The sequence below is a fragment of the Chionomys nivalis genome, chromosome 6, assembly GCF_950005125.1.
Source record: "Chionomys nivalis chromosome 6, mChiNiv1.1, whole genome shotgun sequence".
NCBI lineage: Eukaryota > Metazoa > Chordata > Mammalia > Rodentia > Cricetidae > Chionomys > Chionomys nivalis.
Window position 1 is genome coordinate 64798492 of NC_080091.1, and position 13736 is coordinate 64812227.

The window sequence follows — 13736 nt, forward strand, 5'->3', positions numbered from 1 at the left end:
TTGGAGGTTATAATTGGCAGGTGGATGAATAACTTTATTTTGAAACTGTTAAAGAACTCTACATAACATTGGGATTTTACCTTTCCACTAACTGTTTATGCCCCTCCCCCAGTTACTCTATATTCCTCTCTAAACTGGAGATGTCACTTATGATTCTCATCAAAACAAATGGTAAAACTGTATTCTAATGATGACTAATGATGTTGAACTCTAGGTTTAGATGCTCATGAGTCATTTCTATAGCTTCCTTCATGTAGTATCTGCTCAATCCTCTTCTTAAATGCTTACTGGGATGTGTTTCTTGGGATACAGAATTACCCTTAACATCCTGCATGAATCATTTTTTCAGATACAGATATTATGAACATTATTTTTTTATTCTGCAACTTACCTAATCTTAGGGGTATCTTTATAAGTACACTGTTATGATAATATATTATCAAAAATGTTTCATATTTCAAAAAAATACTCATACGTATTTTAGTTTAAAAATTGATGTGATTGCTCTATAGGACTCGAATTATAATCACCACATTTGTAAGAGAGGCAGAGATGTTAAGTTACTTATTCACATCACTAACTCTTAGCGAAGATGAGATTTTCTGACACCAAATTCGGTATTTTATAGCTGCATCATTTACCTAACTCTGCTTTTAAAATATCTAGTTCTCCATGCTATTTCATATGTCCTAAATAAATTCAGAACTTACAGGGAATAATCTGTAGAAGCCAATAAATATGATACTTATTCAAGGGTATAGGGAAGATGTTAACATTCATTATAGAATTGGGGTTTTGTCTTTTCTACACCACTCTTCACTTAATCTCCATTAGCTCACCCAAAGCCTATTTCTGCCTTTAGAATATAACACTCTTCCTCTTAACTCTGTTGGATATGATGCGGATTTATACGATAGTCTATGTTAACGTACTTAAAGCCTCTTCAGTGAGAAGTAATTTTCTTTCAACAACACAGAAAAGCGACAGGAAGACTAAGTTACCGAATGTTTTGGCATTACATCTCAGACATTGAAGGAAGTCATCAGCGTATTTCAAATGTTGTTTTAAAGAGAGATGGCTGTGACCAGTGTCAGATAAAGACATAAATATCTACACAAAATAATAATTCACATGCTGCTTATCCAATTACCTTTGGATCCTTGTAAATAAAGAGATGTCCATCTCGTAAAACAACGTATCGGTCTTGAAACTTATTCCCAGACAGTATTTTAGATGGCTCTTCTTTGAGTTTTAAGGCACCTTCTTTGATACTTTTCTCTGTAAAACAAAACAGACTTCTGGAAATTGGGTCCATTTTCACTTATTGGAGACACAGTATAAAGCATTTGTGTTTTCTCTCTTTAAGAACTTATTTTTATTTGTTTGCATGCATGTGTCTGTTTGAATATATGCCATACTAATGTGGGTGCTGTTGGAAGCCAGAGGTGGTCATTAGGGCTCCTAGAGCGGGAGCTGCAGATGACTGTCAGCTGCCCACTATGGCTGCTGGGAACTGAAATCCAAAGGCAGTAAATGCTGTAACCACAAAAGCACCTTTCCAGCATCATATATTTTAAAATATTAAAGATTTTGTTTAAGAAAGGAAAACTTCATTCCTTTTTAAAATACACATTTATTATAGTAGGGACATGGAGCACACATAGAGGCCAGAGGTAAACGTGCAGAACCAGCTCTCCCTTCTTTGTGTGAGATCTAGAGATCAAACTCGGACCCTCATGTTTGCTGGCAGGAGTCTTTAGTTCCTGGGCCATTGTGGTAGCCTCAAGATCAGATTTCTAAACATTGGCTGCAAGCTGAAATGATTATATTTTGAATACATGATATTAAATAAAATATACTAATATAGTAAAGTTAAATCCACCCGTTCATGTTTTTTCACTGTGGCTTCTTTAGAGGACTGGGATCCTTAGAGTCTTTCATAGTAGAATGATACTTCATGCTACTCACTTGCTTTCAGGGAATAAAGTTTGTAATGACACATAGTGACCAGGGTAGCCACACCCCTCTCATTGGGTTCTATTTACCCAATCAGAAGTTGGGTTTCACAGATAATGTGGCCAAGCATATAAATACTAGTCATGATGCTATGTAAATGTCTAAGGATAGAAAGTGTTGCACGAAGGAAGAATTGGGAAAAGTGACTTGGAAAGATGCATTATGTGTATTTTTACTTTCAACTGAAAGGAGTAGCTATTTCACAGAATTGCTTTAATGGAGGAAACTGCTCAGTGATAAACTTGGGTAAATCATCTAACTCACCTTTGTTATTATAACAGGTCTAAAGAGACAAAGCACTCTCCAAAGCACTAAGTCTCCCAGAGAACGATCCAGATTATACACTAACAGACACTACTTCATTTAGTATCTGTTTCCCTCTAACGGAATCCTAACACCGGATTATCTTCAATGCCACTCAGCAGGGGTACTTGTAGTTTAGCAAACCTTGTTTGGTTAGCACTTCAGGTAAGAAAACAAATGCTTCCCCCAAATTCTATTGAATTACTACTTTTACTATTAGAAAAATAATTTTATTTACAACTAACATTTTTATTGATTATTTAGGGATTTCATATCATGCATCTTGATCACAATTACTTCCCAGTCCTCCCAGATCTGCTCCCCATCCTTGTGAACTCCCCCAAAATAAGAAGAAAAAGAAAACAAAAACCCCACAAATTCAATTTGTGTTGCTTATATACTCACTCCCTGGAGCATGGTCAAACTCCCAATAGCCAGCCCGTTAAAGAAAACTGAGTCCTTCCCACCCGCAACCCCACCAGACGCCCTCACTTGTGGACAGCTACACCTCAACATCCTTATCACAATTTTTAAGAGTTCTCTTCCATGGTTCATGTCTAGGCTGTTACTTTTGGTGTGTGTGGGGTGGGGATGGAGGGTGAGAATCACATCCATAAAAGAAGAGGCAGAACTTCTGCCCTGAAGGGAAAGTTGTTTGCTGCTGCAAAAACACACAAAACAAATGTGTGCATATAACATGACAGAAAAGATGATATACAAATACAGAAGAGGTACGCCATGAAACTGAATCTGCTCTAAAACATAAGATTTAGAAACGGTTTGATCCATGTTTTTACATAAAATTACAAATTCCCTAACTGGTGTTCCTACAACTAATAAAATATGTTCTGTATGGAGTGGAGAGAAAGAAATTCTGATGACTTATAGATTGTATCTGTGACTAAAATCCCATTGAGTGATCCATTCTTGTTTCAGGGCTGAAAGCTAGGCTGCCTCAGGAGAAGTCCTGACCCTAATGCTTGCTCTCCCACTTACCAGCAGGTTCCTTGATGGAGTTTACATTATATTATTATATTATAATATGTACTATTATATATAATTATATGGAGTTATAGAATGTCTTCATGCTCTAGTTTCTGCATGGGTAAAGTCTAGTAACTTCTAGTGACTAACTCCCAAACTCAATAGGAAAAATTACTTAAAATGTTATGTACAAGAACATAATTTTTAAATTCAAATGGACAAACGGGAAGAGGGAAAAAATAAGCCACTATCCGTAGATAGTCAATGCAGTATCTAAAACACACAAACCCACATACATGATCCTTTAAGTGGCAAATGAAGTTACTCGTTACAATATGTAGTTAAGAAAACAAACTGGTATATTTTCCAATTACACTGGGATATTCATTTGTGAGTAATTAGATTATTAAAACCAGTATATGCCTCTGCTCTAGTTTGAAAGATCAGTTCTTCAAGCTGTGACATCATTTGAAAATATAATCCCTTGCTGAAGCTTTCCATGCTTATTAATGCAGAAGGACATAAACCGGCAGCACCTTTGAGTGAAATAAGCTACGGCCAAGTCATTTGGCCAATATTTGTAGGCAATGTCCAAAACACCTTCCAACTTCAAACTTACTCATTTTCCCTTTGTTGAATATCAATTGCACAGTAAATGTGTATTTCTTATTACATGGAGAAATTACAATATTCCATTTATTGTGTAGCATTCCTTCAAAGTATATTTTAGTTTTACCAGTAAGAAGAAATTGACCTGGATATAGTAGCTAACTAAATGTAATCTGTCTTCTCTTGCATGTGCCAACTTTCTCTCTCTCTCTCTCTCTCTCTCTCTCTCTCTCTCTCTCTCTCTCTCTCTCTTCTCTCCTCTTCCTTCATATTTTCCATTAACTTATGAAGAAGACTTACTTATATATAGAAAAGAGAAAAAAGGTTTTGTCTAATTTCTGTAGTGGTTAGTAAAACATGAAATATATATCTTTTCATATTTTAATATGAATATTTAATATGAATATATTTTAAATATATATATATATATTTAAACTGTCTCTTAGTCTATTAATCATCACCACTCCTGTTTGATTTTTTTTAAACAAGGTCTCACTATTCCAGCCTATTCTCAAACCTATCATCCTCCTGCATATGTCTTAAAGACCTGTGACTGCAGGCACATACTGCCATTCCCAGAATAAAGTCCCCTATCTGTTACTTGCTTGGAAATAGTATCATTCTACAGTTAGATTTTATATATATATATATATATATATATATATAGCTAAATTATAAATAAATAGCACTGTGATATAACTTCTTAGGCTATTTGCACCAGAGAGATTTTTCCAATTCATACTAGAAGTTAAAACTGCAGAAAGCAAATAATTGCTTTTCTATGCTGTGTTTATTATTACACAGAATCAAAATAAACTGTTTCCAAAAAAATACCTAGCATAGCAAGCGATACATTTTTTAATATTAAATCAGGGTACAGTTTTAAGCACTCTCTTAATAACCATAAAGGTATAAATAGTCCTTTAGCATTTTGAAAGCTTTATCTATTGCACCTTCTGTGAGTCTCAAGCCCTTTCTCAACAGAAACAGAGGAGGATTCGAAGGGCAGGGGCTAGAAGGGAGGCAAAAGAAAAAAAAAAAAAAACAGGATGAGAGGAGGAAGGAGAAACTGCAGTTTGGATGTAAAATAAATAAAAAAATTAATTAATAAAAAAGTAGATATGTTATTAAATTTATAAATTTGAAAGTTGGGGATTACTGTGGTTCTCTGACAAGTTGAAAATAGACCTACAATTAGAAATCAGATATCTTAACATCTAACATAGAATTTTATTTTCTATACTGAGACAAGAATAAGCAAAGAATGACATTTTCCTCACTAGAAGATAACTAGAGACGAGTTTTATGAGCTTGAAAGCACTATGTAGGCATTTTGACCCATAATAGTCACTCAGTGCAATCTGTATTTGTAGTCCTACACTAAAGAGGTTTTGGACATTTAGATTTTTTTCTTCCCTCTGTGTAAAGATGCTGCCTAACAATCCATTCAATTTCCTGTTACAGATTCCAGCATGAAACAGAAAGCTAATAAAACTTACAATTGGTTTCTTCCCTACAGGATTAGTGTATCGGAAAATATCTGGACAGTCCCAGTCTACAGTGACAACCAAAGACCATTATCATATATCTTCAAGACTTCCGCTGGAAGCGGACTAGGTCAACTCTTCAAACTCGTATACATACGTGGATTCAGCAAGACTCCATGGACAGTGGAAAACAAAGAATTTAACTGAACTATGATTCATACTCTCAATTTTGCTGTGATTTTCTTAAGTTTACTAATAGCAAAGGTTTTAAGTGTCCAAGTGTGAGTTTTCCAAAAGCTATTATATTTGGACTGCTTCGTTCTAAGACAAATTGCAACTGAAGCATCTGCTATATACAGCAACATAAATCAACAAACACGCATGGATCTTCAGTGGGCTACACGTTACATGCTTAAAGTATTTCTTCTATATTCCTATCGTTAAGATTTGATTCTATAAGTAAATTATATTAGAGCAATTTAAAAGTTTTTATTAAAATATGTTTCAGCAATATAAAATTACTTAATCTGGAAGATTACAGAAGGTTAAATTTAAAATTAATATAAGTGAAACTCAATAAAAGACAGTCTTAGAATAATAACTATGATAAAGTCTAAATAGCAACTTAAATGAAATTTCATTTTCTTTATCTCAGTGTTTCAACTTTTAACCCACAGGGGAGAAATGAAATGTGAGGAAGATTATTATCTTTCTTTTCGAGTTAATTAACTCATAACAACAATGCCCATGACACTAAATGATTCTAAGAAATTAAATTCCATTCCTGAACAAACACAGAGTTTTAAGTAATGAAGAAAAATATTTACTCCATGTATTTGTCTAAAAGTAAACTACATTATCTCATTACCTATAATGAATGAGCAGTAATTAAATGCTGCACAATTCTACAATCCATGCCTACTTATGATGTCTACATTTTAAATGGCTTCGGTACAGTAGGACAGCTGAGGAAATCAAAATCCTTATAATAGAGCAAACATTGTAGAATAAAGTTCTAAACTCAGTAAGTGATGGAAACACGATATATGCTTATTTCATATAATGAAAAAAAACACTGTTACAAAATCAATAAAATGCAAGGCAAACTCATATATCTAGAATGAATGCTACAGAAGAAATAGACAGTGACAATGAAATAGGTCAAATACTTAGGGAAGAAAAGACAATTAGCAAAGGATGTTTCAGTGCAACTCCTTAAAACTGCTATAGATTGAAGCCAGGGTCTCACACTTGCTAAGCATGTACTCTGCCAACTTTGTTTTAATGAGCGATAGAAGCATTAGTTATCTGTTACTTAGAGCAAATGTGGTTACATCTGATTAATCTTGTTCTCAAAGCATTGATATCTTCTTGGTCATTAAGAATTTTTAAAATCTTAACAATGGCAAAAATATCCTTAATATCACTCCTTCACTGCCTTTTTAAAAATTGATTTTTATTGAGTTCTACATTTTTCTCTGATTTTCTTAAATGAAAGTTTTATGTTAACAAATTGTTAGTGAAACCACAACAGCCATGCTTATATTATTTTTATGTACACATTGTAGGGTGTAATGGATATTACAAATGGAACAATGGTTCTAGAATAAGTAGGCAGTCACTTGACTAAAAAGACATTTGCCAACAGACATAAAGGAGACGGAATACCTAACACATCCAAAATCTGTCACAATATATAAAGGACATTAAGAAAATTAAGATTACTGAAAAACACACTCATTGGTGAAAATCATTATTTAAGAAACTGACTTTTTAAAAGTCTATAGCCAATTTAAAAAGACAATCTCAACATGTAATAAAATGTAAAAATAACTATAATAGAAGAAACTATTTTGCTTTAACAATCTGAATATCAATCAAACTCTTTTAAAACATTAATGGAAAATTTATGGAATAAACAGTTAAAGTCTTTTAAGCATCTTATAATTCCTATTTGTGGCCCAAAATAACAAGCAGAAAATGTTTCATTAAAAACATTTACTTCTTGTACGTTTCTAGGATCTCATTCGCTTTGTTGGATATATATTAATTTCAGAAAGAATGCCCTACACACAGAATAATCACAGACAGCTGCGAATACATTGACAAATGAACTAGGGATAATATGGGAGTAGAGATTTGTGCCGTGGCTTCCACCCTTCTAAGACAAAAGCAGAAAATAAAAGATTAATACCAAAGGTAACTAACATGGTACTCTGAAAGAATGCTTCATCCAATTGTCTGAAAAAGAATCAATGACTGGATTAATAAAAATGTAGCTACTAGGGTAAAGCTTAACAACTGAAGTAAAGTTTACCATCTGCAGCTGCTGGCGGCGGGAGGGGGTGTGGGTGTCAGTTTTCTTCAATGTAGTGACACTGGTGTATCAACCACTCCAGGGCAGATCTCATGTTCAGGAGTAGTGGACTAACATATAATGGACACCATAGTTTTCTTTTTTTTTTTTTATTTGGTATGTACTTTTATTTGGTTGCCATCTGGTATAGGTTTTTCACGTCCATGGACTGGTGTTGTTTTACTTTGTTTTCTTGATTTGAAAGGGTTGTTTTTGTATTGGACTTTTGTTTGTTGGTTGGTTGGTTGGTTTTGAGAGAGAACTTAAGTTGGGTGGTTGGAGAAGGGAGAGGCTCTGAAAGACTTCGGGGAGGGGCAGAATAAAATCGAAATATATTTAAAGTTAAAAATTGTTTTAAGGAATAAAAGATACAATTAAAAATGCCACCTTAGGGATGTTTCATCTGCTTGAGTTCTACAATGATTACAGGGATCTTTACACAAGTACTGACTCCTACCATCAGGAGGATACAATGGAATACCAGGGGCCCTAAGGTAAGATCCAGTTTGTTACTAGTGCTCTAAGAGCAGGTCTCAACTAAATCTGTACCTTCCTGATTTTTTTCACAATTGAACAACTAGGAAGGGTAGTCCTGTTTGGGTACCCTATCCATGTGCACAAAACCTCTTTTCCTATCATAACCCTCTATGTTTTAATTCCTCATATTTTGTTTTGTTATGTTCTTTTCTTTTGTTTTTCAAGACACTGTTTCTTTGTATAGCTTTGGAGCCTGTTCAGGCACTCACTCTGTAGACCAGGTTGACCTTGAACTCACAGAGCTCTGCCTCTTCCTCCCAAGAGCTAGGATTAAAGGTGTGCACCACCAACACCAGCTTCCTTGTATTCTTTTAAAATCACATAATCACAACACTAAAAGATACTTCAGAGAAGCTCTGAGTTGGCTGAGATATTGCATGGAGGTGTAAATTTTAAACAACTGGAAATGTGGACAATTAGACAATATTAAAAGAAGATTATCACTGAAAGAATAACACTGGATATGAGAGAAATATTATTTCTATTAAAAACATGAAGTGATCTGATATATTCCACAATTTTAAAAGGAGATGGTTCATAAAAATCATGATTCTTTAATATTTAAATCTTACGAGAACTGGAAATCAAACCCATGGCTTTGCAAATGCCTATGTTTAATGCAAAACTACACAGCTAATTCAAGATTTTCTTAACAAATTTTTGTATTCCATGTTAAAGAAGAATAAAATACAAATAGCTACAAAGCACTCCAAAGATGCTCAAAGTTGTCACCACTGCCATTTGATCTAGAAAATCAACTGCGCGGACTTCTCTGTGCGTTTCCGACTCATTTGCAGAACCCAGCATCTGCATATCAGACACTCCTAGTTCCTCACACTATCCCATGCTGTGATGCTCACAAAGGTCTACCGATATCCTGCCACGTTCCTGGGGGGAGGCACAACCTCCTCTAGTTGAGAACACTGTGACATGGATGTCTGTTGCATTCATATGATCAGATATGAGAAGGATGTCTTTAAAAGAACATGGGGGTGGTAAAGAGATTTAAAGAAAAAGGTTGTAGAAGGCTAAGTTTCTATACTAAAATTAGTATTTATTTGCTTATTTAAATGATTGAAAATAAAAAGTCCATTTGAGAAAACCAATCTGAATTAGTATAAAATATAAAAGACCTTACTATGAAATTAGAAACTACCATATGAAGCTTTGTTGAAATTAAGAACTCACTGACAGATGAGCATGTATGAGGTGAAAATTCAACTGAGCACATTTACACAATTAAAGCTCTTCAACCACCACCTCTTCTAGTTTTAATTTTTAAAATCATTAGACAATAAAACAATTTGTTTTCAAAACTGGTATTTACTAACTGTGGAATGTTGAGCAAATTACTTTCTCTAATTTTCACTTATAAAATAAAATAATATGAAAATTGATACAGTTTTCTAAAAAAAGGTTTTAAAAGGCCCTAGAGCTGAACCTAGTACTATTCTGATGTTAAATGGACACAGGGATAAATGGTGCTGAAATTCTTATCTTCATGCTCATAGACAAGTGTATCTCTCAACCCTCATTAGAGAAGCTTCTTCTGCAGAAGAGCTAATTAGCACAGAAATATACGATAGGTTATTGTACAGAGAACAAAAACTGCGGAGTGTGCAGCTCTGCCCAAGAGTTTCATGCCACATTCCCTCCTCTCAGGGACCAGGGATTGGTAGCCGACTGGAGCAGACCGAGAGTAAAGGAAAGCCTGCAGTGCAGCAATGTTGTCTGGACATAACAACACATTTGCACACATGGACTCACAATACCTGGGACTGCATGCAGAATAGTTACACATGATTAAACCAGAGAAAATCCCAGTGTGAGTGGGGGAGGATTTCACGAAATCCCACCCCTGTCTAATGAGCTACTGGCAATGCATGGCTGCTGGGAGAAGAGAGTCAGTTTTCTTCAGGGATGCAGGTTTTGAGAGGCTGCCTATGATTTAGTAGATGCTCCTTTGTCTATATACATATAGACAGGCACTAAATGGATTTAGTGAGTATTAACACACACAGAGAGAGAGAGAGAGAGAGAGAGAGAGAGAGAGAGAGACAGACAGACAGACAGACAGACAGAGGCAGAGAACATATAAAGATAGGAGGAAAAAAGTGTCTTAATTACTTTTCAATTTCTCTAATGAGACACCATGATCAAGGCAACTGTAAAAGGAAGCACTTAACGGTGGTCATGCTTACAGCTTCAAGGGGTTTAGTCCACTGTCAATACGGCAGGGAGGGTGGTGTCTGATAGGAAGGCATAATGCTGGAGAAGTATCTGATAACTTAAAAGAGACTGGGCCTGACCTGGGATTTTGAAACCTCAAAGCCTATTCTCACTGACACATCTCCAAGGCTATTCTTTTTTTTTTTTTTTTTTTTTTTTTAATCCTTTCAAATCTGTTCACCAACTGGGATCAAGCATTCAAAGAAATATTTACTCAAATAACCATAAGTTGTAAATGGGAAAGGGGAGAAATTGAAGATGATAATGGACTTGAGCCAAACATACTCACATTTAGATAACAAAAAATATTTTAGAAGTTTAAATGACCTATGATATCGATTAGTGCTTGGTTAATTATATATGAATGATAAGTAATAATGGTTATTGCTGACATTACTTATCAAAGTAGTATGTAACTTTATATTTACAGATATAATGCTTAGTTCTGAAGATTGCTTTAAGAATAAGACAAGATGAAACGTTCTCTCAATTGTCAGTTGATGACAACACAACAGAAAAGTTTCAAGATCAAGCTTTTGACTTCTTGTACATGTTGAGAGACAGTTGTCTATGGTTTGCTGTGCTAGATGATTTCTTGTTGAACACTGTTGTGATTCTTCCAGTTAACTGTTATGTCCTTGTATTTGTGCTTATTTGATCTTAAAAATCATCTAAATAAATGAGAATTATAAAACCCTCAATCTCAGAGGCTAGATGGCTGGTGGTTTTCAAATAGCCAGAAATGAATGTCAACAAAATTAAAAAAAAAAGACACCTTAAACTAAAAACTATAACACGCATGCATAAGCACAAACTACCCTTAGAAACACAATCCACTACTTCCAGAACATTTGCATGTATCATCATATGAGCCAGCTACAGCCACAGTGCAACGCACTAAACTTCCTCACAATACTATGGAATCAGATTCTGTATTTTGCTACTCCATTTTCCCCATTTTCAGACACCACTTGTGTCTTGATAACTATGCTTCAGCTCCCAACACAGCTACCTGAACTTTTACAACCTTTGCAATGTGAAGGAAGCATGCCTACCTCTGCAGTGTTTAATCGTGTCGATGGTTACAAATCTCTTCACCACAAGGTAAGCAGAACCAGGTTCAGCTAATGAACTCCACTGAAGCACCTGCTCCAATACATTCTCTGTGTAGTGAAGTGGACGCTCTGTAAATACAAACCCAAGTTAAACTAACTAATGTAAAAATGTATTAAATGATTACAGGTTTTCAAACATCCCATGGAATGATATATATATACAACGGTATAAACATTTTTCATTAAACAGTAATAGGACTAGAACTGCAAGCAGGAGACCAAAATACATAGACAGGTAACACATTCAGTCCAAACATAAATTAATCTATGCAACAATTGTTTTAAAATTTAGACATGCTCCCTTTAAGATATCATCTCATTTACAACAATGACCATGTGTCTTAGTCTGTTTTTAATTTAGATAACATTCCTATTAGCATATGCAACTAAATAACCTTAAGAGAACTAGCAGATTAATCTTGCCCAATATTAATAGGCACAAATTAATCTTTTTTTATCTGAATAAGATTACAATCTTTTAATTTCCAGTCAATAATAGTGAATAATTTATAGCTAGTATTCTCATAGTGAATCAATATCAAATCATAAAATATGGTTGCAGGAACATTTGAAAATAAGAAATAGTACATTTTTATTTTACTTTAATTATTAGTAGAAATATATGAACCTTGTTTTGATATTATAAATTATCTCTATATAAGAAGCCTACAAGCAAGGAATTAAATGATATCTGAAGAAAATCTCTTTGATGACTCTTAATCCATATATGTTTTGCCTTAGAAATATGCATCACACATTCTTAGCATGGCATTTTACAAGCCAGTTATAACAATAATTAAAATTTCATGCAGAAGCTCTAGTTGTGGATTAAATATGTCAGTTAGTTAATATTGATGTGTGTGCATTAAGCATATTCTAAGTATATGCAAACTTTTTCATAGTGGGCTAGCAGTGAATGAAGAAGCAGACAGAACAGAATTTCTAATATGAAGATGCCACTACTCTTTCCCAGCTCTGCAGCTGTGTATTGAGCAAGTATTTCAGTTCCCAAATGTACAGCACATTAACACCCTGGAATATGTGTGCAGTTAAAGTACTAATGCTGACAACAAATAAAGACTAGCATGCTAAGGCCGTGATCTGTGACTTTTCTCATTGAAATTGATGAATCTTGAACAGTAAACAATAAATACATCACCTCCTCTCCTGCTATGGCTTCATTAATTAAGAAGAAAGAAGTCATCAGTAAACTCAGGTCCCCAAAAGAGAGAGTAATATTAATATTTTGGCTCCCTGTCCATAAATGGAAATGTCGTTCTTCCTTCTGTGCCTGTTAAAGCATGCCTACTTATTATCATAATGACCATTAACCATGCATTGTAAAGATATACATGCACACAGCACAATCCTGACTACATAGTAGAGTCTCAGTAACTATCCCAGGGCTGAAGTCCATTGTGAGTTTATCTCATAGTCCATAAATTAACAGAAAATATTTGCTAGATAAATAAAACATTTGTCTTTGTAAAACCAGACAAAGGACAAAAAAGTGAAGATTGCTTGTATTAGATTAATTTTGCTTTTTACAAATCTTTTCGGAAAAATTGTACAATGGTCAAAATTGCTCATAATTTGTCTAAGTCATAAGTCAATGACTGATCTAACAGATAGACTCACAAACGCTTTCTCATATAATTGGAAGTAGATTTATACAAAATAAATCTAATCATAGTAAGTGCTCCCTTTACACAATTGTTGATTAAATTACAGGTAAGCTGATAGTACAGATCCAATTAGAATCCGTCAATTTATAGAAAAACCACATGCAGATACCGTATGCATTGTGTACAATATATCAATCATGATTTACATATTCACGACTGCACAGTTCAATACGTATTAGTAACCTTACTTTATATGTAAAGGAACTTTTCACAGAAGATTTTACTTTCTCCTAATCATCTAATAAGTTAAAGCAAGATCCAGAGATTTGAATTTTAAACCTACTGAAACTTAAGTCCTGATATTTTAAGTTCAATCCTTATGTTTATTTTGGTCAATTGTGTAAGATTCCCATGCTGGTTTCTCATATGTAATTTTTGGAAGGGAAGAGAGCACAGAGATGTTTTTGAGTCCAAA

At 34.3% G+C, this 13736-nt stretch overlaps 1 protein-coding gene across 5 annotated transcripts in view; it reads right to left on the reverse strand.

Moving 5' to 3' along the window:
* Window positions 1-13736, reverse strand: part of Arap2 (ArfGAP with RhoGAP domain, ankyrin repeat and PH domain 2) — a 169904-nt gene that overhangs the window by 19651 nt on the left and 136517 nt on the right. For all 5 annotated transcript variants that reach the window (XM_057771585.1, XM_057771581.1, XM_057771582.1 and 2 more), the window contains 2 exons: window positions 11577-11705; window positions 1151-1278 (listed from right to left, as the gene is read on the reverse strand). In XM_057771585.1, coding sequence (XP_057627568.1) covers window positions 1151-1278; window positions 11577-11705 — 257 coding nt within the window. The remainder of the gene's footprint in view (window positions 1-1150; window positions 1279-11576; window positions 11706-13736) is intronic.